Here is a 26227-nt window from a genome sequence, read left to right on the forward strand (position 1 = left end):
GTCCATTAATCTGCTCACTGTTTTCTTCACTAATTGTGACAAAATAATGAAAAATGTGCGTCATAATTTTCCTGTTTTAGTGGCCAACAGTCCAGAATCCAAAGAAATTCTAGTTATACTAATATAAACCAGAGAAAAGCAACAGATCCTCACATTAAATCAAGCTGGACTCAACAAATTGCATAAATAATGAATCAATTTTTCTGTCAATAGACTATTGCTGCTTTAGCTGTGTGCAGTAAGTATATAGTCAACAGGTAATGCTAAGAGTAACAAGTATTACAGTGTTTTAGATAATGTGATAATAGTGTGCTTCCAGCTTTGCTGTGGTTGACCCTCACTGATGCTGAATGGGAGCAGTTCACGGCACCCAGACTCTCATGGTAAGCCTTCCCTGATGAGTGGAGGCTGATTGGCAGCCAGGATTTTGCCATGAGATGCTGCACAATCACATACGAGTGTGAGTTTTGCATGTCCACATACTTTTGGCCATGTAGTGTATGTCAGAATCATGCAGCGACAGCCTGCATGCTGAATAGAGACATTCAGGCCTGAGTGTCAGGACCAAGCTGCTTGTCCATCATTGTGACTGACTGCAGACCAGCCCTGCCATGCTGACTGACTGTCAGGGTGCTGGAGACGCCACTATCTCTCCTGATCCTGGGGAGGATCCCTGACCGCCCACGCCTGCCGGTTTCAGCTGCTCCAGGACTGCAGTGTTTGCTGACTGGACTGCAGGGGTTGTTACTCCCACACCGGGGGGTCAGCTAATCCACCGGCTGCCCCGCAGAGTGTGAGTGATGGTGGCCCGGCACTGCGGGCTTGACTGAGCAGCAGATAGAGATGAATTGAACCCCTGGAGAGGAGAGCGGGCAACCGCCATCAGGAAAATGACTGTGACCCCGCTGCAAGTCTGTGCTGTGATCACTGAGAAGGGTGTGTGACATCCATCTGCCACCGGAGTCAGCACTCCCCTCCACCCTCAGGCTTCGCCCTTGGTGCTGGCTCTGAAGTTATGACCTGACAGAAATGAATTTATTCCCTCCACATGTGCTGTGAGGTGAAGCTCTGACATGCAGGTTTCAGAGCGCATCACAAGGTGGCAGTACATCCAATGACTAAATGCTGGAGGTCTGTCCTGTCAGATGCACTTATATTTGTGGTGCAGAGGACAAATCAACAAACTCTTCAGCAGGACACTTACTCATGTTTTCTATTTTGGTGTGACAGCGTGCTGTAGATGCCATCACTCATCTAGAGGTTACTCTTCAGTTGTTTCAGAGCTCTCTTTGAAACAGAGTTGTTAATCCTCGCCTTGGCTGCCCGCAAGAAATACAACAGCCTAAATTTACAACCACATCTTGATACAGAACTTGAACTTCGCGTGTTGTGATCCCAGTTGTGCTCCGTTGCTGCTAGAAACAGGGTCTCATTGAGCCTCCTGAGCAGAACTTAAAGAGAACGTTCAGAGTTTCGGCAGCGAACTACGAAAACAAAAAACATGCATTTTTCTGATTTCACTGTACTGACTTATGAGGTCTCAGTGGGAAATGAATTCTAGATCTGGAATATTTTCCAGCAACAGAAAAAGAGGGTAAAGTTAGAGTATAAGACCTTGAATCGTCGCCATTTGCAACATATTTCTTCTTACACAACATTTTTTTTGGGAGATTTCAGACTTCAAATTCTCAGTATCAGTGTTTTTTTTTTTAAAGAAACAAAACCTGTAGCTGCAGAAATCAATTCTTCCCTGCACTCGCTCGGACCACACAGATAAAGAAAAGGGGAGAAATACTTCTTTTCATCTGTTTTGGCCGCAGGGGCTTTCCTTCCATGTTGGAGGAATTGATCGCTGACTGTCTGAAGGTCCTCTCCCTCTCTCTCTCTCTCATGTCAACCAGTTCAGAGGTCCGGTTGAATTTATTGTCTCAGTTTATGGTCGGGCTGAGCAAAGTGCAATCTGGCTGTCTGGACAGACTCTTAGAGGGCCGGAGAAGAAGGGAAGGGCCTGAGGATTGGTGTGTGGTGCATTTTGGGAGCAATTTTTGAACTTTAAGCCAGTTAATTGGGGGCATTTGTCAAACTGCTGTTGAATTCAGTCGACCCTAAACTCTCTTAATTTTGGTCCATTTATAGCTAAAGTAAAGTCCAGCATATATCAGCCGTGGTTATATTTATGGTAAACCTTCAGGGAATCACCCAGAGTCCCTCAGAAGTGATATAAGCATACATGTTTTTGTGCGTTTGTATGGGTTGGTGAGGCTGAAAGCAGCAGCCCCACCTCTACAGTAAAGCCATAAACTCAGTTATCCTCTCCTACAGATCCCTCCTCAAAACATGTAGGCCCCTGACGTGCTGATTGCTTTATTGATATTGATCAGGGCAAAGTGTCAAAGCACTCGTCCATCTCTCTCCCAGTGGGTGATAGTTATTTATGCATGTAGAGGTAGAAGGTTCACACAAACAACGCTCAGCAGAGTCCTTTACATACGTGGGCGTAAGGTTGCTTGAAGTAAAACAAGCAACAGGTAGAGATTTATAGAGTGGCTTGTACTTTTTTTTTACTTGATTTTACGACATTTTTTCAGGTTGAAATGTCATTTCAATAATAAATTTTATTTTTTTTTATGCCTTTTGTATCGTACAAACATGCACTTACAACCAATATTCCTCACACTAACACTAATTATTTTGAGTTTACATCAATTGCAAATGCTTTTCACAGTTAAGTTCAGCTTCTGGTTTTAGAGGCCTGAAGGAGTTTAATTATGTTCAATTATAGATTTTTACGAATTAAAACATGGCTTCCAACATCCGCAAACCAAATATTTTATGGCTTTTGACCCAATGGCTGCAGCCCCACTCAGTGCTTGTCCTTATCATCCCAGCACGATTGGAGGCTGGAGCCTGCATGCCACATTTACAGTGCAAATGTTATCGTTCCAATGACACTTTAAACAGTCTTTATCAATATATAGTCATTCAAGGTTTATGAGCTTTGATAAAATGCCACTAGCCAAGCGGGGTCATTACAATGTGAAGCAACGACAGGGTTTTTTTTTTTCTTCTTTTTTTGGATTATAATTCTAATTTTCTGAGGATCATCTGGAACTTTTAACACCCGACAGGTAAAATAAACACTCAGCACGTCGAGAGGACAAAGTGGCCTAAGTGCAAAAGATATCGATTTTCTCCTCAGGAAGAGCAGCGTAAGGGCAAACTGCAGTGTGAGTTTGGCAGAACCTTATCATGCTATTATCTTTAAAACAGTGGGTTATCATAATTGCTTACTTAATAATTCTATAAAACAGTGGAGGTGCAACCTTTGCCTGGGCAGTAAACTGTCAAGTGCTTTTGATGCTGAGATTGAAAAGAAGTCCTGACGGGGTTAGAAATGCTGCCACCTATTAATTTTATTGGGTAGATTACAAACACTAACAGAGCCGTAATCGGCAGTCACATAAAAATGGTGAAAAATAAAAAACAAATTAATCATTAAATGGATTCACTAACACTAACACATTCACTAAAGCATAACTCATGAAGAATTATGTTCATATTTTAGATTTTTTCTCAAAAAAAAAGCATAAATAGCTACCAGTATTACTGTGTTGCATCAGAGCGACAAGCAAATTCTTCAAATAATTAACCAACAGAAACTAGAGCTCTCTTTAGATGTGATCAGTTTCACACCTCCACAACTATGTAGAACAATGGGGGAGACATACTTAATCAACAAGTGCAAACCTCATCACATTCAACTCTTAACTAAGCAAACAAGGTGGTGGTGATGACACTGTCCCCCTGCATGGCGCCAGGTGACGGTCTCTAAACAAGGCTTGCTTTGGGATCAGTATTTAAGCCACATGCAGGCAGAGAGTCCAGCAGTTTGTGAACTCAGATAGAGACAACAAGGAAACTCCCCAAGCCAGAGTTTACCGAATTCCCCCTGAGCTTTTGTTGCTTACAATTTCTCTCCATTACCGGAAAAAAGGAGCTTCTGTGGAGGCAGCAAATGCTACAAAGGCACGTTGTGTATAAGAAAACAAGTGTACATCTGACAGGTGCTCGCCTCCGCCGAGCAGGCAGTAACCTTGGAGGGAGTAGACAGGAATGTAGCAGCCCTATCTGAGCTCAGAGGGAAATACTGACTGCAAACGGCTTTTTTTTGTTCCAAGAGAAAAATCAATATTCCAGAGTACATCACACAGGCAGGCATTTTGGTGGGCTTTTTTTTTTCTTTTTTTTTCCATGTGGGTTCCAGCTATGTGAAACGGGCTCAGAGTGACCCCTGGAAAAACTAGTTAATGCCTAACTTCTTTATCTTTGTTTTACAGCCAGGGGTTGTACCTCCAAATCAATACACGATACACAAATATCCCAGGGCTCCATGTTCTAGACAGAGAGCGGTGACGAGAGCATGAGAGTTAGGCAGCTTCACAGCACCTGGCAGAGGGAAAGGGCTTTTTTTTTAAAGGCCAGAAGCCTCCGGTAGAGTCAGCGGAGAGAGACTGAGGCTAGATTATACACCAGGCCTCCTATAGAAAGCAAATAAAGGCAAAATATCAGCACTTAGCACGTTCAAGTCATGTCAATTTGAAGGCTGCACTAGGCTAATGTCTGAGAACCAAACGTTAAAAGAGTAGTTTGACATTTTGGGAAACACACTTATACACTTTCTTGCCAGGAGTTAGACATGAAGATCAATACCTGCTTCATGTCTGTACGGTGAATATGTAGCTACAGGCAGCAGCGGGTTAGCTTAGCATAGGCCTGATGACTGGAGTTTGTATTACAGCCAAGAAATAGTCAGGCACATAAACCCCTGTAACACCCCAGCTTTGATTTTTGTACAGAATAAAAACAAGATGAAATGTGTTAATATGGATAACTATAGCAAGGCTGTGGCTAGCTGCGTCCAGTCTTTATGCTAAGCTAAGCTAGCTGCTGCATTTAGCGTAAGAGTAGTATCGATCCTCTCATAAAACTTTTGGCAAGAAAGTGAATAACCATAAACGTTTTCATGTTCAGTTTGATTTTTTTTTAGGATTTTCTGCTTTTTGCTTTGACTCAGGAAGAGACTCGACTTCACTGGAAGAATTTTCACAAACAAAAACGCCCTGTTAATATTAGGGTTGAAGGTCTCAGCATGCCGCCTGGGAATGCAGCATCTGGACCTTGATAGCAGACGGGTGATTTTCCGTGCTGTTATTACAAACCCCCTTGGATGGACAGCGGAAACTCATGATGTTTACAGCAAAAAGACCAACAAGCTTGAGGTTTTCACTCCTCTCTGTGTCTACGCTGGACAAGATAGTTGATATCTGTCGCTGTCTGGTACCCCGTCCCTGCAGACCTTGTAGCAAATCAACAGAGCAGCTCCCAGACAGATAAAATGCCACATCGGCGTTTCAGAGGCCTAAAGCAGGTTCCACTTCCCAACCCGTGTTATGGTGAGAGAAAGGAGCATCCACTTAGGGAGGCCAGACCCCCCTCCTCCTCAGATAGTAGCCAGTAATCTCTGAGGTCGACCTGTCAGTCAGGTCTCGGAGACAGATGACGTGAGGCCCCTGATAGGCTGTCTCCAACGGAGGAGACACCAGCCGGCCGCACGGGCTGCTGGGACAGAGAGCAGGACCCGAGGCGACGGACGGATGGCGGGGCTGACGGGGGAGGGCAGGAGAGATGAAGACAAGGTGGGTCAGGGAGGTGGTGTGGCAGAGGAATGCCAAGGCAGAGAGGTGGGGGGTCACGGAGGAGGTCTCCTGATGAGCAGAGAGACAGTTCTCTGCTGGAGATCGTTGCGTGGCTGACAAAGTTTACTTAACACCAACCCCTTGGAGCTCGGGTCAGTGGGAGGGGGCAGACCCCCGTTCACCTCCAGCTCGCAGAGTTAGATTGTTGTCATGCAAAAAGATCTGGAGGACAGTGAGGAGGACGAATGATTAAAGGAGGATTTTCTGCTGCAGTTCAGGTGTTTTGGACTGATTTTCCACCATCTGAGCTCACATTCAAGTCAGTGCAGAGCACACATTGACTTGCAGTGATTACATTAACATTTAGTCTGTTAGCTTTTGTTAAAGTTACTCTGTTGCCATAAAGTCTGCAAGCAGGGACACTTCCAATCCCTGCTTGTTGGTGAATTTAAGAAAACATCTGCTGTTTGAGACTCAGGCAGGTGATGCAAAGCTTCCACAACATGGGACTGAACATACTGTTTGTTTTCCAGGTTTGATTTCCTGACACCATATTTCATCAATGCTTCATCTGCAGCTGACTTTTCCCACAGTAAAACACATTAAAAAGAGCAAAAGCTGCCTCTCGCAGCACTAACCTCAGAGTGGTAATAATAAAAAAAAAAACAATATTAGCATAAATGGAAATCCAATGTGATTCTAGCCTGGAAGGAGAAAACATAAATTCAGATGCATTTTCTCCTCATTAAGGCAGGAATCGTCCTCTCCTCCTCTGGCTGGGGTGCAAAGTTAGCCACCTTTTAAATGCTGAGAGCTCACTAATTACCAGCCCCAACTGCTCACCTGAATAGTCTAGTCGAAATGATGAAATGTGTTACAGTGTACTGATTATCTAGTCGAAGGTGTCATCAGCTCTATCAGAAACGGATGACTGCAACTCTTATCAAATTTCTGCTACTGTGCTACAAAGTCAGGTCATCAAATCATTTGACAAGTGGCTGGTAAAAGTCACTGAGAAACACCACCTGATTGTATCCTGATGTTTTTCCTACTCAAAAATCCCTCAAAAATACCAAAATCAACAAAGTTTTACATCTCTCTGTGTTCTCAACCCTGTCCGGGTACAGCACTCAACCCAGCAACCCATTTGTAAATCTAAAAATAGGATGTATCGGTTAACTAATTTTCTTTGACAGCTGAATGCTGTTATTTTCACACACAACAGCAGGACAGTGTGTATAGAAAGTGACCAAGTGACAGCAAAAAATAAATTGTAGATAAATGGTTTATAAAACAGAATGCAATCATCTGCAAACATGAAGTGTTCCTGAGCCCATGTACTAATATCCTTTATACAATCATGTGATCACAAAGTGGTGAACCTCGCTCCATCCTGGGATGCCCCTTTCAAACCCAATCATGACACTATCACCTGTTACCAATCAACCTGATTACCTGTGGAATGATCCAAACAGGTGTTTCCAGTCTTTAGTTGCTCCTGAAGAGTAAGCAGATATTTACAAAAATCAATGATGCTGATGAGGAAAAACAATAAATTTATTGTCTTTGTGCTGTTTTCGGTTGAGCATATGTCAAAAATACGGTGGCCAATGAGGACAAACACCCCGCAAACAGCAAAACGCTGCAAACGCAGCAATGATGCAAAACCAAAAACACACAAACGCATAAAACAAATGCAACAGAAAAATGCTGCAAATATCAAAAAACACACAAAACCCCAAAACAACTGCAAGAGAGAAATGCTGCAAATTCACTCCACAAAACGGATGTGTGACAGGCCACTAGGGGGACTCGACCTGAGGGATGGACCGGTCCTGTGGGACCAGACCCTCGTGAAAGACATGAAGAAGAAGTACAAACAGGATTAGCAAATTATCTGTTTTATTTACATTTTAAAACACTTAGTGAAATCCCAAACACCCTCTGTGCAGGTAGTTATCATGAAGGCGTTTTGATCTGTTCATCCTTAAATCAGCTCACCATCTTGGTCTGCTCTCAGAATGAAACGCCAATGCCGAATGTTTCCACTTGTGGCTCTGAGCGCTGTAACAGAGATACACTGTCACCAGGCAACTGACAAAGGCTATCAGTATTACTTTAATATGTCAACAAATCCAAAGTAATCCTGAATGAGTAGCGATAGTCATTTGTTTAATGTAAAGATGTTATCAATTTTTACAAGCTGCCAGCGGTGGCTAACTTCTGCCCCGGTCTTTAATCAGAGCAGGCCTGAGTCTTCACCTCAGCAGACAGGATTCCCTCAATGGCAGCTACTGCCCATGACTCCTATTAGATTACAGAGGAGATTTATCGGACTGGCTTCCGGTTTGCAGATAGGACAGCGACAACACTTATCTCCAGATATTCCCTTATCAAAAAACAATTTAACGAGAGAAACAGACATTAGCCCAGATTTTTTTACACTGCTGAGTGCTCCAGCTTAGCCTCCTCGGTACAAGGGTCTGTTTGCACTGTGCACACACACACCTCCATCTGCCCGGACGGAGAAGCATTAACATTGCCTTAGTGCGCTCTTCATGTCACTGCCATTACGTTCGCATCAAGCTCTTGGACTTTGAGACTTGATCAATTCTGCTCGGATGTGGAAAACTGAAAAATGGCAGAAGGAGGAGAAGAGATCCTGACTGATGTAAAGTTTTGGGAAGTAATGGTGTGCATGAGGATTTATGCACAAGTGCTGTGTGTGTGTGTGTGTGTGGTTGACCCGGCAGCAGGGACAGGCCAACAGGCCAGAATTAGCAGCTGGTGAGGGATGTCACTACAGGATAAAGGAGCCCGTGGGTCACCATGAGGTTATCCTGACCTGAGCTTGATTTTATGCTATTTATCTAAAACCTGGAGAAGAGAAACCACGTGTTTGTGCAAGGGTTTGTTTTGTATGCTTGTGTGTCTGCCAGCGCATGTGTGTCTGTGTGTAGACTGAGCGAGACGATGGAAAGGAATGGCTAATTTCGAAGCAGCGAAGGCTTTGACAGAGGTGTTTGTCAAATATTCATTTGTGTGTGTGAAGCCAGAAGGCCGTCTGTGGGAGTCAGGCAGACTGATAGCACTCACTCCTGTTACTATGACCCTGGAGGGAAAGCTGGAAGAGAAGAGAGAAGAAAAAAACTGGGCAATAAAGTTGCACAGAGCATGCCAAGGCTTTATGGAGCTAATAACAAAGTCTGATCTCCAATAATTGAGCCTGTTCTAACCACAGATCTTGCTTTTTTCAGAGTGCTTTTCGCCAAACACCTGTTGGCACGTCAGATGAGATGTTTCATGTAAAGCTGATGTGCCCAACAAGCATTCAGACTATTTGCTCTTTCCATGGATGATGCCTGTAAAAGGGGCTGCAGGTGCTTGGGCCAGGGGCACAGTGTCTAGGGGCCACGTTAACGATTAACACAGCCATATAACACTGTTACTGATTAGCGCATCTCGCTCTTGAGACTCCAACTGACCCGAGCCACAGGTAGGAATCCCACTAGGTGTGTATTCGTGTGTGTGCGTGCTCCTACGGCACGACTTTTACACTCTAGCCTTCACCGTGCGTGGCGTCAAAGCAGCCTCCCTCCTGGTCATAATTCTTTCTTCTTCCTCCTCTCCCTCCCTCTATTCATCCCTCTCTGCTTCCTTCTCTCCCACACAGGCTTGTTCAGTCCTCTCCCTCGCTAGATCTTTTCAGCGACCTTCATGATGACCTTTATCCTTTCTGCCATAAACCGCCAAGACGTAAAGATGTCCTGTACAAAGTTAAGAGGAGCCATGTTTGACATGTAGTGCTGCAGGTACTTTACTCTGGGGCAAAAGTCTAAGGTGTAGAGGGCACTGATGGATGACTCACAGCTCACTTACAGCAAGGCTGCAAGATGAGGAAATGTGAAGGTGTTGCACTACAAGGCAAACACGCATCTGCTTTGAGATGACACAGATGAGAATATTCGTGTCTTTAAGGTTTTTTTGTCCTCGGGGGCAGGCAAAATCAACACAAAATGAAAGTCCCTTGTAGTTGCTTTCAGGTTTGCAGCCCCAGTGCAGAAAGAAATGTGTTGTGCATTTGATTATTTTATGTTTCTCAGATCATGTTTTAATAAATGCATTTGTGAAATATATATAAAATAGTCCCTCCTGACTGACTGACTGTGTCTTATCCGAATAGACACTGCGACAAAGAAACGTCTGTTCAGATTTGCTGCTGTTACATTTTTTAATTGCCATGTTTCAATACTGTGAGCACCACAAATGAAATTACACTGTATTGGAGCAGAGGCAGAAACTTTGATGATGTCTGGGCAGCAGGTTTGTCATCTTGCAGCAGATGAATCTTGGTCATAAACAACAAGCAAACTGTAAAAGACAACAGTGTTGGTCATCTTGGCTCATCGTCGCTCTTTTCACATTATGACACACTGGAGATAAAGCTGTGACAGCCGCTCCATCCTCGCCTTGATTCAGCAGCATTATCACCTCACATTAATCATGTCTCATGGATAACATCAGCCAGTCCAGACCTCAGACCTCAGTGATGTCTGCCTGCCTGGACGCAGCATCTTCAGGCTATAAGGCTGCGTTCTAGCACATCTGTAAACACGGGGCTTAGTGGAGACAAAGCACTAAGCTGCTGACCGGTGTCTATCCAAACAAAACACACACACTGGCCAGGGGTCGTCTTTGAGTCTGGGGTCATGCTGGAGGACGGCTCCTTTTGAAGGTCAGAAAATAGGATTTATTTTCATTTTGGTTTGGAAAGGGAATCAAATTAGATTTTTTTATGTTCATGAAATCATCCACCAACATTTTTCCAGCTTCATACACTCGTTACATATTTATATTATGGTTATACAACTTTGGTTATGATAACAGCATTCTTGTGAAATAACTGGCAATGTGGACGTGACTTTGACACTGAACGGAAGTCAGGCCAATCGAGGACTGGGCCAATGGTAAGTCAGAATCAGCGTGTCTTTCTAAGCCTCTTTTGTTGAGGCGTACAGTGCAAGTCACAATAAGGGATTTAACTGTACGTGCTGCAGATCACCCTGATATGGCCTCTTTTATTTTCTTAAACAGGAGACCCAGCGGTGGCGGTCAGAGCACAAACTGACCGTGTTTGTTAAATCCCGGAGAAAGGCTACGCCGCTCATGTTTAATTTTGCTGTAATATTTCACACCAGGAAGTTCTGCATTTGAAACCAATCTGTTACTGAGATGTAAAAGGCATCGTGACACATTGTTTTTCGACTAAGCCGCGTGTTTTCTGCCAACAGGGACACAAACCAGTCTGAGATATTGCACTCCCACCATGGGCAAACATGCAAACACTGCGAGCCACTGCTCCGTGTGGTACAGTACACACCGTTAGAGAGGGCACAAAGGAAGGCGCATGATTGGTGTGTTTGACAGCGATCTGATAAAGCCATAATTGGAGCATGTAGAATGCATATGTTTCTCAGTCAAACAAAAGCCCTGGTCACGCCATAGAAACTACCTCTCAATGTTTTCATTGTCTGGCAACTGACTAAAGTGAAGGAGAGGGAGACAGAAACCTCCAAGTCGGTCTGAGAGTGTGTTTAATGTGTGCGGAAGGGGAGCTGCGTGAGTGCGTGCTTGTCTGGATGTGTGTGAAGTGTGAGAGGCCGAGACGAGGCGAGGCCGCACGGTCATGGAAGGACAAGTGGCGTGCAGAGTAGGCCATGTCTGGTGGAGCTCCAGACCTCTTTGAGCGAAGCTGGAATCTTATCAGATCTCTGAGGGCTTGTTTGTTCTCCGGACTGAAAAGCTACAGACACATTTGAACACATTTTCCCCTGCAAAGAAAGTTTAACTGCATTTGCAGAAGTTCAAGGCCAAACTTTGGCACTTCCCGCATGGAGAGACAGTTTCTTTGAAACATTGTTTGGCATCGTGCTGCTGGTTCTGCATGCAGGTAGAAGGTCCTTTCACCCAGGTTTTCTCATTTACCTCTAATGGCATCTGGCTGTAGACAGATACACAGACCGTTTTGCTTTTATTTTATTATCCTCCAACTAGAAACTACTTTCTAATGAAATGAGAACTGTTGACAGTGGCAAACTAACCACATCTAAGCTAGATTTATCACCTTGCCAGTTGATCACGAGATCACGCAACGTGAGTATCAATCTTGCCAGGCTTCAAGCACAGTCATTTGGACCAATCAGCATCCGATGAGGAACTACTGGCAGCTGTTTCAGGTGTGACAAGAGCGTGACTGTTTGTTCAACGAAAACAATGGCAGCTCCCAAAGAGGTTAGTGTAGATGCTGTTATGCATCAGTTGTGTCAAAGCTGGTGGGTGTTTCTTCATTGAAAGAAGAGCAGAGGGGCTTTCACTCTGCTTCTGTGTCAGATAGTTGCAGTTCGTTGGCTGAAGTTAGCCCAGGATGGTCCTTCCTGCCCTTTTCCAGCAATTTCTTAGGACAACTTGCCAGATTTTTCTGTGTAAGAAGCCATTCGGCACATCAGGTTTCAGAATTTATGCTTGATGCAAGTTATAAATACAAACTGGAGCTGATTACAGCACTAATGCAGCAGTAGACAGATGTACTGTACATGATCAGGCTGTACCATGCTTTAATCATAAATGCAGCAGTGATCCTTTTATTCACTTGGTGATACAGAGTGACGATGGGACGGTTTGCCTCATCTCAATTCTAAACAAAAGTTTTCATGCAAACATTAACATTCTTTCATGCGCTGTGATGGAGAGCAGAAGGTTTACAATGGCTTTGCGAGGCGGTGATGAAAAGCAGAAGACTACTGAGCTTCTTCTGTCAACTTCTTTGATGTTGTGTCCTGACAATGGCATCAGAAACTTGTAGGAGAAAACACAGGCAGTCCAAGATAGCCAGTCACAGTTCCTTCTGGGTCCACGTGGTATCTGTGTGGCCCTGACATGAGCTACAGTGGCTACATGCATGCTGTGGGCTCCATACCTATGTGTGATTACACTTTGTTTTTTTAGTTTTTTCGGGGTATTTTGTTCAGTCATTTGAGAGTGGACAGTTTGAGAGATGACAGGTAATGAAAGGAAGCAACAGATTAAGGAGAAGCCGTAAATAATAGGTGCCACAAGGTTGGAGGTCCATGACGAAGTCCATAGCAAATCACATTTTTCTCTTCCATCTGTCCACCAAGCTGCTGTGACTCTTTGGACTTTGAAAGCTCTATTCATACTCCTCTACAATGTTAGGCCCAAGTGCCCAACCTTACATAGCCACCACCACCCACTCACCTCCATGTTGTCTTGGTTTGGCTATCAGTGACGTCACCTCTAGCCCAAGGCTGTTTTCTCTCGGGCCTGGGCTCCAAACAGCTGATTCAGGGAAAGTCACAAAGTGTACTGGAGACCTGACCTTCTCTCCTGAGACAAAACACATAGAGGGGCCGGCTCCACAGGATGGAGACGTTAGCCTGGAAACAATAACACGAGAAGAGGCTCGCTTTTCCAGAGACAGAAAGACGGGCGGTCAGGCGTCTTTGAGTAGATGGAAGTCAGCGTCCACGCTCGATCTCAAAGCGTTTATTGTGTGGAGCATCTATGAGTTGCCAAGAGTCCAATCAATTAGTTGGATTTAAATAATCATTTAAAGGTCTGAAAAAAAAAAACTATTATGAGAAAAAAGATTAGAGTGAGAAAAACATGAACAGAATTCTGTGTCGATTCAATGGTTTGTTTTTCTTTTGAAAGAATCGTTAATCATTTTGGGAAAAGCTAGCAGCCAGATAGCTTAGCTTTACACAAACAAGGGGAAACAGCTTGCCTCGCTCTGTCCAAAAGACCGGCCTACCTTCACTTCTAAAGATCACTAATTAGCATGTTAAATCTGGTTTGTTTAATTCATTCAGAGCCAGGCTGAGCTAAGCTAATTGGCTGCTAGCTGCAGCTTCATATTTAGCATACAGACACAAGAGAATCATCGATCTTCTCATCTAAGTCTTAGCAAGAAAGCGACAAAGCACATTTTCTAAAATCTCAAACTTTAAATCATCTTCTGTCCCCTCAGATTTACCTTATGGCCCGTTGGAAGGGCCCCGACCCCCAGGTTTGGAACCACCGGTGGAATTCTTCTGTAAGATCCACTGAATCTCAAACCACTGCGAATATTAATTAATTAGAAAAACATTTTAGGGTTAAGAGACATAAATGAAATGTTGGCATTATCCTTTTTAAATTTTGGAGAGAAACAGATCATCATCCTAAAATAACCCTAAAAAAATAAACTCTAATCTCCATTGTTTTGACAGTGTGGATCACTTTTTGGCTCTTCTGGTAATTTTTTTCCTTTAAGACATAAAACAGTCCCACTGTAGTGATCACATTGTAAATGCAATTAGCTAAGTGCGTTGAATTGTACACCTCTGCCTTATCTTGTTTTAACTGCTTTTTAAACACTTAACTTTATAGGTGATGGATGGGGGGCTTATCTGACTACTGGCTCTTTCCTTTGACGTGGGACCAAAAGTAAAAGCAGAAAACGATCACGGCTCCCTGAAGTCCCCAAGACTCCCGCTATGAGTCTACAGCTCGTTAAACAAAAAGATTATGAGTCAGAGCTGCTGACTTTCTTGGAAATGAAAATGATGTAGGAGATTATGCACAGAATACTGTTCCTTTCACCCTCCAGGTCTCTCCTTTCATTCAGAAATACAGCAAACTCTGTTTCCTGTGTGTCAATATAAGCCCTCAACAATAAAAGCATCGTGGAGCTCTCCGTCATCCATCCACATCACAGGATCATCTAAAAACAGCAAACGAACTTTGGCCTTTCTGCTGACAACTTGCTGCAGATCGAAGAGTCCACATCAAAAATGAAGCACCAGCTTAAAAAGTGTACAAACTAATTTCATAATTCAAGGCGGCAGGAGCTCATTCCCCTTATCCGCTTAATCCCACATCCAATATGACTAAGCACAACCTGATAAATGTGCAAATTAATATTATAATTACATGCAGCAAGCCTTTGCTCGACTAATCCACTTAATCCCTCACATTACAGAGCATATGTGCTTAGCCTCAGCTTGTCCTACCAAGGCTTTGTTTGAATTTCAGCTCCACAGAACAGCAGAATAAGCCTCTGTGTGAAATCGTAAAGTGAAATATTGACGCTGACAATGTGTTATTTTTATCTTCATTCAGCTGGAGTATCCTCACTGATATCAAGGCACTTTTTCAAGGGAAGAAGACAAGAGCAGCTCAGATGATAGAAGCCGTTGATATAGTGGTGGAATAGCTGGAGCCAAAGTTAAGAGAACAGGTCAAGTGAACCCTGGAGCTCGTGTCAGGCTGATGTGACATTGTGATGTGACACTGATAAACTGGAGCTGCTGGAGATGCAAATAATGTCCCATAACAACAGATAAATGCACCTCCATCTTTCTCAAGTCATCTGCAGCTGCTCCCCAGGGGTGCACAGTGTCATTTTTTTTTAGCATTTCTTGTTCTTTACGCCAAGCAGCACAGAGCCAAGAGCATGAATACACAGACAACAAGCTTCCACCTCTAAAACAAGCAAGTGTTTGTCGTTCATCACATGACACTGACCGAAATGTGATGGTGCAGCCTCCAGTTAATCAGAGCCTGAAAATACACTGCCTCAAACACACACTCACACACACACACACACACACACACACACACTCAGCATAAGCAGGCAGGTGAGCGGGGCGTTCCGTTGTGGGCGAGCCAGGGAAGCAAGGACGGTACATATCCAAAATGACAAAGGTTGCTTTTACACCTGTCATGGCCCGTTTAATCATCTACCACTTCAAACAGGAGAGTCTGACGCTCACCGCCTCCCAGCAGCCTTTGCTCCTGCACTTCTGGACAAGCTGCCATTCAGTGGAAGACAGCGAGAAAACAGACCTGTGCAGGTATAAAACTGAACTGTGTCTTCCATAAAATAAGAGCAAATAGGTCAATGTTTTAAAGGCTCCAGCGGAGCAGCAAGCTAGAGAGGTAATAAACACAGGAAATGGCTTTCACAGGTGCTGTGGCTGATTTAACTTTATGAGAAATTCAGAGAGTTCCCTCATAAATTGATCTACATTGATTTGAACTGATGCATCCTGTATGGATTTACACACTTCCAAGAAAAGGGAGAAATAGAGGCTGTCGCTTTATTCATGTTTTTCTTGTCTTTTTTCAGTTTCAGTTTAGAGGCTAGACTTATAAATAAATACATTTATCCTGCTGGAAGGGGATAAAAGTATTTATTTATAGCTATGAAGTATTTTATTTTGAAATTGAGTGTTTCAGTGTAATGATTGCCTTAAAACTCTCCATTTCATATGAATATAATGAATCACCAGTGTAATATGTTTCTATTGTTCTAATGAATATGTTGTCAGTTATATATGTTTTAAATATTTAATATTGTATTTTAGAATGACACAACTTTTTAAAAAGATGAAACAAAAATTTTATTATCTTAAAACAGTCCATCAGGTTCCTCTATTTGTCCATAAGAGCACATAACAAATGCACGTCATCTGAAAACGTGAATGTATTTTCAAAATAAAATCTGAAGTGCTACCTGAAGCAGGCTTAGTGTCATGAATTAAATTATTCTGTTTTTATAGTACAGGTGCAGTATTATCAGCAATATAAAACTCAGGTAAATGTCAACAAATGACTTTTGACTGCGGCTTTAACAGCAAAAATGAATTTTATTGTGATAATTAGCAAAACAAAAATATTTCCCCAAATCAAGCAATGTATCTCTCATTACCATTAAGTGCCTGTTACGACATGTAAGTCTCTACATGCAAAACAAAGATAAAAGAAATCGTGTGAGTGGTGATTAAAATGATGAATTAAGTCTCTTTCCTGCATGTTTTACATGCAGCTCCAGCCGTTTCTCATTAATCATAATGGAGACACCAGAGACATTGTTGTGTACAGGGCGTGTTAAATGTCCACAGTGTCTTTTATGACCGTGTAACTGAGGAGAAATCAAATGTGCATTCAGTGGCTTTTTGGATGAGTAACACTGACCAGCGTTTTTCAACAAAGAGGCCACACAGCAATGGCCCTGTCACACACACACACACACACACACACACACACACACACACACACCACCATGCTGAATAACTCACAGTCGGTAATAATGAGGCTTTAACCCTTGATTTAGTGAAGACTCCCTGTTCCTGCTCCTTGTTATCTCATAACATCATGCATATTGCAGCAGTATTGGCTCATCAGCAGCAGGCTATAACAAGTGCTGGAGTGTTGGAGATAATCATTATCAAGTCGGTACATAAGGCACTGACACCTGAAGAGGGTCGGCCATTAGCCTGCACACCTCCTGAAAGAAACAAACATTATTCAGATAAAACCGAGGCCACGGACTTCTGGGTAAAAAAAAAAAAAAAAAGAAAAAAAAAATCTATACAAAATAGAAAAAAGTCTTTAAAATGTAACTTAATTTGAGGATTTAATTACAATGAGTCGCTTTTATTTTAGTTGCTTTTATTTTGTTATAACGGAAGTAATATTGCTAATGTTCTTAGAATATTTTAAGATATTCTGAAAGTGACCTAATATTCAATTTAGAACTAAAATTGCCTTTATCATGATTAAATGCAATTAAATCGAATGGCTATTATTATTATTATTATTATTATTATTATTATTATTGGCAGCAGTGATCATGGGTCGATTAATCTACAAGTACAAGATGTACAGACGCGAAAAGGCGTCTTCCAGTGAAATGTATGATAGAGATAATTAGATTACGGGCCGCTGTCTCTGACGCTCACGCGGGCCCGCAGTGTTTGGCCGTCTGTGGATAAATGTGGAGACAGGGCGGCGTCCTGCCACTTCTCCTCACAGGCTCCGTGTGTCCGAGCAGCACACTTTGACATCACTGCGAAAACACCTCATTCATCAAACTCGAGGCTCCGCAGCCAGTGAGTAAGATGGGAGAGAGGGGGGGAGGAAAGAGGAGAGAGAGAAAAAACAACAGGATTTTGTATTCTCGCATAAGGAGGCACCTCCCTGACAACTGCTCACTGACACGATGGGATGGGAGACAGTAGCGCATAGTTTGGTTACTCCCTCCGAGAAAATCACATCTCCAAAACCTCTCCGGTCATCGTGGCTGTTGCGCCCAGTTTGGTCCTCCATGACACCTATAAGACAGCGTGCGTAAAAACACCACGTCCCCAAAGAGGACCTCATTCTGTGGGAACTCGGACCAACGCAGGGACATCAAACACACAGAGACACAGAGCAGAGCTTTGATACTGTAAAGGCTCAGCAGCAGTGATGATAAAAGCAGTGTCAGACGTTTATTAGTCATAGAAATAATGTTGTGTTTCTTACACAGACTTCCTCTTATTGCCTCTCTATATATGGACGCAGTTTAACTGTATTTCAAAAAGAGAAATAAAGTAAATGTTAATGTTAATATTGTAGCGGAAGTATCACAGTAGCCTGAGATTATAATATCAGTGCAATTAAATGTAATAGTAATAGTAGAAGTAGCTGTAGCAGCTGGATAATAGTAGTATTAGTAAAAATGGAAGCAGTAGTAGGAGTATAAAAAATGGTAGTAGCAGTTTAATAATAGTATTTGTAACAGTAGTACCTCTAGTAGTCATAGTAGCCGTCGTAGAAACTGTAGCCATAGACACAGTAGTGGTAGTAGTAGCTGTGATAATAATAGAAGTAGTTGTAGTAGTTGAATAATCATAGTATTATTAACAATAGAAGAATAACAGCGGGAGTAAAAAAAAAAAAAAAAGTGGCAGTAGCTGTATGATAGTGGTATTTGTAACAGCAGTAGCTGTAGAAGTAGAGGGCTATAGTAGTAGAAATTGGAGCCATGGGGACAGTAGTGGTAGTAATAGTAATAGTAGTAGTGGTAACAGAATTATTACTACTTCACTTACTAATCACAGAGACATATTAGTATCCCACTTGTAGCTTCCAGTACTGTATTGAAGTAGTAGTAGAGGTAAAAGTAGTGGTGTTGTTCAGCTGGACTCCACAGGCCTCCTGTCTAGTAGTAATAATATTAATATTAGTAATTTAATGGTAATATTAGTTATAAATGAGAAGTTCCTCTGAGCACTGTCTCTCCAGCTTTCAGTGCAGACTGTAGTGGTAGTACTGGTATTATGTTTGTAGTATGTAGTGATAATATTAGTAGTAGTAGTAGTAGTAATATTAATAGTCAGGTCTCCCTGCAGCTTTGTATTGCAGTGACTTGTTAGTAGTAGTATTATAAAACTAGAGGTAAATGTTGGAGTACTGGTATGTCCCTGCAGTCCGGCCTGCTGTGTAGCAGTAGTAGTAGTAGTAGTATTAGTAGTATTAGTAGCAGTAATGGTGGAGTCCACGGGTCTGTGTGCAGCTCAGTTATCTCCCATCCAGACAAAATGCAAACAGACACAAATACCTGCTGAGTGGCTGTGAGCGTGATGAACCGGCACGACTATTTGTTACCCTGTGTGAGCGCGCACGAGGACACCAGGTGAGCGCGTGATTCGATTGACACCTGGTCACTTTTGATCACTTCACCCGCTCACAATGTATATTGTGACTGAGCGAATCATCGCCGCTCGAGGTGAGGCTGCTCACAGCGGAGACGTGCCGAGAGTTTGTGCTCCGACGCAGCAGAAGCCATTTAATCCTGAATGAAAGCGTCTGACTTAAATAAACTAATTAGGGAGGGGATTTATTGATCACCGCGGTGAGTATAGTGAATAAGCAAAGAGGAGGACATTAAATCAAGAGCCTGAATAAAGATCAGAGTGGGAGCGGAAATTAAAAATACGCATAAACAACCCTAAATGTCACATTACCCCTTAAGAAAATAAATATTCTTTAACATCTCTACAAGATGATCCACATCCGTGTAACACTATACAGTTAGTGGTTATTGTGACTTTTAGTCAGCAGTTATCAATCAAAGTCATCTTATAATAACCAGCCAGAGTTTTAGGAAGTATTCAGATGTTTTACCTGAGGAAAAATAGTGGTAACACTGTGTACAAATACTCCATTATAAGTAAAAATTTTGCTGTAGCGTGTTACCAACAAAAGTATCAAACGTATTTCTTAGGCACACAAACAGGCCCTGTGAATGTTGCTTTCTTATATTCTCTGATTATATTATCGGACTGTTGTCAATGGTGCGTTCACGCGGAAACCGGGTTTTCCCGTTTAGTCGGTGGAGCTAATTTTAACTACATTTTATAGTGTGGATTAGTTTATTTGTTTAATAATTAGCTCTTTTTTATTAGCCGACCATGTGATTTATTATGTAAAATCACAATCGATGAAGTAAACAGATCAATTTAACGCTATAAAGACGTATTAATTAGATTAATTCCTTGCGTAAATCTAATTAGCCACATTCCAAAACTGTGATAAAGTTTTAAAGAAATGTCCGTAATTTAAACGAATGTTGCAGAGCAAAATAACAGCATTACAATCCTGCCAAATAAATATGCCTTCATTCGTTTACGTGTCAAAAACATGTGAGGTTAGACTTTGGACAGATATTAGTTATTGATTAGGAATGACGCGGCGGAGCTCCATGTCAACCGTCACAACAACTCTCAGAAACATGATTGCATTTGCGAGTCCTCCTGATGAAGTTTCAGACGTGATCAAGTCGCTCCTCTTCCTCTCTCCCTCTCTCTCAGCTTCTCCGTGTGATTGATTGGAGGAGTTCACAGGCTGGCACCCCCATCGCGTCTCCAGCCGCTCACGCTCTACATGATTGGTCCGCCTCCCGCAGCCGCAGCCACCAGAGGCGCCTCCTCTCATAAACCTCGTCAGAGCGCACTAACGTTTCCCATTACTTCCAGGAGAAGCAGCGGCTCACTATTAGGAACTTTGCGTGCGACCTATGGCACACAACTAGCAGGTATGTTGGTGGAGAGCTTCTAATGTCTCTACTTTTCCTTCTCTCTTTGCTCTTGACAGCTGGATTAAACATCTGGCGGCGTGTCGGCTGTTGAGCGCAGCAGGAGCGAAATCATCATTTCGGGGGTATTTTTTTTTTTTTTATCGCTCCAGCCTGCCTCTCGGCCCTTATCTGTTTTGGGTCTTATCAAACGGTTATCTCTTTTGCTGTGACATATTGCGTTTTGTTTCCTATCTGTTATGTGTGTGAGTGTGTACTTGTGTGTGTGTTTTGAAGGGGGGAGGACAGAGATTTGACATGGACGGATCCAGTGCCTCTTTAAGAGCGCCTGATGGGAGTATGGCAGTCACTGCGGACTGGATGTGTTTTATTGGAGTTGTAGATGATACAGAGACAGCGGACATGACGTGAAATTAGCAGTCAGGTTCACTGTTTGGTCGTTTTTATTGTGGAAATGTGGGCTGCTCTTTTAAAGATGAAAACGAGCTGTACATCAGAGGCGGACTGGCGTTTGTTCCAGAAACTTTGGCGAGTTTCTGTCCAGATGTTTGTGCGTCAGATCCACTCGTCCATAAATTGGCACCGCATGCGTAAAGCTTATTTTCTCCCAACTCTCTTTTTTGCTACAGGGTAGACAACTCCCTGACGACTTTTATTAATCACAACAGTGTATGGAAAGTGCTCCTGGATGGACCTGGGCGAAAACAGCTGGTCCATGGTCAAGCGAGAAGTATCCAGCAGCCCAGGGTCACCGGCTGAGCAGACCTACCTGCCCGGTGACAGCAGGAGGGACGGTCCCACCTCGGATGAGCTGAGGACTCCTCCGAGCGACCTTGACGCACTGGGGCACCGCCGCTCGGACGGCAGATCACTACACTCCTACGTCCACTTCGGACACCATAACAACACCCTGACCACAGCCGAGGACATCCCGCTGTTTACGGACTTAGACCAGGGCAGCAAACTCGTCCTCTCCAGCGGAGCGCACAAGGCGAGCTTGCTGGTAGACCCGGCCGACATGTACCAAACACTGGCCATCGCCGCCGCCCAGAGCCAGACTGGATATGATTCCTCCTCTGGTGGTTATATGCACTCCAACCCCAACTCCCCCGTGTATGTCCCCAGCTCCCGGGTTGGCCCCATGATACCCAGCCTCTCGTATCTTCAGGCCAGCGGCTCTGCGCAGCCCAGCCACGCCGTCTCCAGCCACTCTGTCTGGTCGCAGTCCACGCCGGAGAGCCCGTCATACAGCACCGGGAGCCCGCACACCTCCAGTCGGTTCCACTACCCACCAAGCCCGCCCATGAATAACGGGACGCCCAGGGACGCCGGCTACAGTAACACGCTGAATGTGAGCAGCAGAGACCAGTACGGCCTCTCTCGGCCCCTCAGTGGGACCTATGCGAGTCCATACTCTCCTTATGTTGCACCACAGCTGTCCCAGCTGCCCTCGCCTTGGACCGGGGGACCTTTTGATAACACGATGCTGCACACCTTGCAGAGCAGAGGCGCGCCCTTGATTCGAGGACCAAATGGAGGTAAGAAAAAAAAAAAAAAAAAAAAAACTAAGAAGAAGAGGACATGACGGAATAACTTTCATTCTCAATGTCTGACATTGAAGTTAAAGTTAAATTCTTTTAATCAGACTTGCAAGTGCTGAAGTGTCTTTAGGCAAGGCACCTAGTACCTCCAGTGCGCTTTTGTAACATAAACTGAGCCAGAACTCAAAAGCGCAGAAAGAATAAGCCAGGACAAACTGTACTTCATAAAGAACCACAAAAATGTTCTTTTGTTTTTATTAAATTTGGCTGAATTCGGTGTGAAATGCTTTGTGCGTGTGAGGGCTGCAAGAAAAATAAGGCCTATTTTGCGCGCAGGCCTTTAACTGACCCAAATAGGTAGAGTATATGCATAAAATACAAAAAAACTTGAAGTTTTTTTTAAGTCTGCCAGTGTTCTAACTGATATTAATATAATCATCCTTTAGATATTCTAATTTTTTTACTACATGAAGTCTGTGGATCTGATTTAATTTGCTTTGCCTGATGTGCTAATGCCTGAGACGCCCGATCTCTTATGGAAATTACAACCCGTGGGCAGATTCTCGTGTTCAAAAGCTGAACGTTCAGGTTCAGATGTTGATTTACGTCTTTCTTTCAAGTTTCAGATATTCTGGACGACATGGGGGAGAGCAGAGAGTGCGTCAACTGCGGCTCCATCTCCACGCCGCTCTGGAGGCGCGACGGCACGGGCCACTTTCTCTGCAACGCCTGCGGCCTTTACAGCAAAATGAATGGGCTCAGCCGGCCATTAATTAAACCACAGAAACGGACGGTAAGCAGGCCGCCACTTCACCGCTCAATTTCCTGCCTAATTGTCTCAAACAATGGCTGGAGGTTATCGCCGATGGTATTCATAGTGTCTAATGCAAAAAGAAATCAAACGTTAGTTCAGATTAGATTAAAAACATAAACAAACTTCTATTATATCTTTATATTATCTCTGTGGCTGTTCCTGTAAAAAGGACAGAAGTCTACCTGTAAAATAAATCACAGCACAATTGCCATTTTACTTGAGGGTTGGAGCTTTTGTCCAAATTGTAGACATCGTTTAACACAACATCCAATAATATTATCAGTGAACAATCATATAAATCAAACTAATGCGGGACTAGAATATTTAGACGCGAAGACGTCTGTTGGTAAATTTCCCAGAATTCGGCTTTAACGGAATTGAATGCGCTGATTTGATTGGATTAAAAACCACCCATACATGAGCATAACTGTTCGCGTAATTAATCGGGCACTTAATCTGTCACCCCATTCATTGTCTCTGCTGGGTAATTTAATCGTAACAATAAGGGCAAATCTTTCCCTGGTGCCATTACGCGCATTACGCACAGTTTTTACAAGGAAATCTGATGTCAAGTACGGACTCCCTGAAAACGAACATCCTGTACAAGGTTTTGCGTAAATGGCATTTCAATGGAGATCATAATAGATCATAATATTATTGTTAGGAAATTGGGTGTGAATGGCCGAATTCTAATTGAATTAGTGGAGTGTCACTTTAAAAACATTTTCTTTATCTTTAGCTGACAGACAAAGACTCCAAGTCTAAATGTTCCAATTACGCATTGATCACAATCATTAATTCAATGTTGACGTTTTCCTCTCCAGTCAACGTCCAGAAGAATCGGCCTGTCCTGCGCGAACTGTCAAACCAGCACGACCACTTTGTGGCGCAGAAACGCGGAGGGAGAGCCGGTGTGTAACGCGTGTGGGCTCTACACAAAATTACACGGGGTGAGTCAACGATTTTATTTCACATTTCGCGCAGATTAAATACTACTTTTTACTACTACTACTACTAATTTTTTTGGGTTAATAGCGCGTCACGAATCAAAATAACAACCGCTCTCCAAAAAATGGTGTGAAATCTGCAGGTACCTCGGCCACTCGCCATGAAGAAAGAGGGAATCCAGACAAGGAAAAGAAAACCGAAAACCTTGAATAAAACGAAGGGATCGTCTGGTGAGTCACTGACCATTATTGATCACATGCCTGTGGATAGTTTTCATCGAAAAGCTTCTTTTTATAACACGATCTCAGCAATAAATTTGATGTATTTTATTTTATTTTTATTTCCTTTAGGAAATAACAACTCTGTCTCTATGACTCCCACATCCACATCTTCTTCTAATTCTGAAGACTGCTCGAAAACCAGCTCTCCCTCCGGACAGGTGTCAGGGGTAAGACTTGAACAAATCAATGAAAATGTCTTCTGCTAAATTGTAAGTGAACGCAGGGGTAATGTGGCACAGGAGATTTGTTTCTAATAAAACCTGAAGTAACATTTATGGGCATTTATAATTTGAGAATAGCATCCTCACAGTGATTTTAAATGTCAAACTTTGCCCTCGATGCCTCCAGAGGGTTGAATATTTTGTACTGAGCAAAGTGAAAGCAGTGCAAAACTGTTGTTGTGCTTAAGAAGAAGAATCACATGCACACTGACTGATGCTCTGTAGTGATGACTGCTGCTCATAAATGTGTCACCATTACATTACAGTAAAATGAGCTTTACATTGCTTTTCAGTGGTGTCATGCAAGTTACATCTTAGTCCAATGTCCATGAATCACACTCCGATCACACAGATGCTTATTTCACACTAGAAATGTCTTCTTTGAAAATGCAGTTTGGTTAACAATGCGTATTTTTTTTGTTGCAGGTCAGCTCGTCTGTGCTGTCCAGCTCCGGGGAGGGAACAGGCTCCGGCTCAGCAGTGAAGTACCCGGGACAGGACGGCCTGTACACCAGCGTGGGTCTGTCCCAGCCAGCGGATGTGTCTTCAGTGAGGGGTGAACCCTGGTGCCCCATGGCCTTAGCTTGAACATCTAAGTCTCTGGGAGGACAGCAATCCCTGGCCCCTCTGTCTGGATGCTATGGACTGTGGAAGTATTCGGGGGGCAATGTTTTCTTCCTTCCTCGCAGCTGATGCAAGAAGAGTCGGACAGACTGGAAAGAAGGGTGAGGCGACCTTCAGTCACACTGCAAGCTTGAACCAAGTGTGGAATAGCCGGGATTGGTTTCCAGATTGGTGTGGGGATCTTGTTGCCTTAAGAAAACAAAGGGAATCTCCAGGCCAGATGATCAGTCAGGTGGCCTGCTTTGGATGGTTTCTGGACCTGCCATGCACTCGATATCTCTTCCACGCCGTGGCCCAGAACCACACCGTGTTGCTTAAAGTCATCGTGTACATAACGGATTTCCTCCTGTTGATTGGATACCACTGCTTCATAAAGCGCTGTATTCTTTAAGGACATTTAGATTTTTTTTTTTTTTTTCCACAACTGGAATCACGCCACAAGTGCCGAGACGACTTTTATCAATCAAAAAGAAAAAAAATATTTATAAATCTTCCATTGTTGAAAACATGGCTATGATTGTTAATAAAGATATCAATATAGAGTAGAAGTTGAACCATTCTGATGTCTTCTTTTCTATTTTTTTTTTTCCCCTCTGGTTGTTTTTGTAGTACAGTAGTGTTGAATCTGCACATGTTTTCCACTGAAAGCTCTTACTGTATTTGACTGAAACTAGTTTGGTTTAAACAGGGTATATGTCATCGAGTGGTTTTGTTTAATTATTTACTGAAAGATAATCAACTCCGTCAGACTAATTTTTGACAGTGATTTATGAATGTTGTCAGCTGTTGGTTAGCATTAAGGTACTATTCTCAAAGCAGAGCTACAAAAACGCTTCTACATGTAAAGCAGTTGGATGGCTTGTTTGAACAAAGCGCACCCAGAATAGCTGTGGTCCCCCTGACCTTTATGTTACAAGACATAAACTGCAGAAGAAGACTGTCGGCTGCACCACCTGACTCACTATAAACTGTGTATCATTCACAAGGCGAGCATGTACTGTTGCATCGTTTCATACCAAAATTAGACCAAAGTGGAGAGTGAGGACACCTCTGAACAAATTCATGTTACTTTGCTGACTTCGGCTGGTCCCTGTGAGGAGCGGAATGGCTCAGGTGTTGAAGCGGACAGCTGAAAAAAGGAAATGAAAGAAACAGTTTATATCACAATGCAATATTTTC

The 26227-nt window shown here is 43.1% G+C and overlaps 1 protein-coding gene across 1 annotated transcript; it reads left to right on the forward strand.

Annotated features, from left to right (window-relative positions):
- The first annotated feature begins 21287 nt into the window (after nucleotides 1-21287).
- On the forward strand, nucleotides 21288-25337 carry gata6 (GATA binding protein 6). Its single transcript, XM_076745432.1, has 6 exons — nucleotides 21288-22157; nucleotides 22781-22953; nucleotides 23799-23924; nucleotides 24065-24152; nucleotides 24273-24370; nucleotides 24851-25337. The coding sequence occupies exons 1-6, from the start codon at nucleotides 21308-21310 to the stop codon at nucleotides 25010-25012; spliced, it is 1497 nt and encodes a 498-aa protein (XP_076601547.1). The 5' UTR covers nucleotides 21288-21307; the 3' UTR covers nucleotides 25013-25337.
- The last annotated feature ends 890 nt before the right edge of the window (nucleotides 25338-26227 follow it).

The sequence above is a fragment of the Chaetodon auriga genome, chromosome 12 (assembly GCF_051107435.1).
Source record: "Chaetodon auriga isolate fChaAug3 chromosome 12, fChaAug3.hap1, whole genome shotgun sequence".
Taxonomy (NCBI): domain Eukaryota; kingdom Metazoa; phylum Chordata; class Actinopteri; order Chaetodontiformes; family Chaetodontidae; genus Chaetodon; species Chaetodon auriga.

Bases quoted from the DNA above. Each gene is read 5' to 3' on its own strand.
- gata6 (XM_076745432.1), top strand. From the start codon at position 21,308: ATGGACCTGGGCGAAAACAGCTGGTCCATGGTCAAGCGAGAAGTATCC. The intron at 22,158-22,780 runs GTAAGAAAAAAA...CTTTCTTTCAAG, and splicing joins GATTCGAGGACCAAATGGAG to TTTCAGATATTCTGGACGAC. The intron at 24,153-24,272 runs GTGAGTCACTGA...TATTTCCTTTAG, and splicing joins TAAAACGAAGGGATCGTCTG to GAAATAACAACTCTGTCTCT.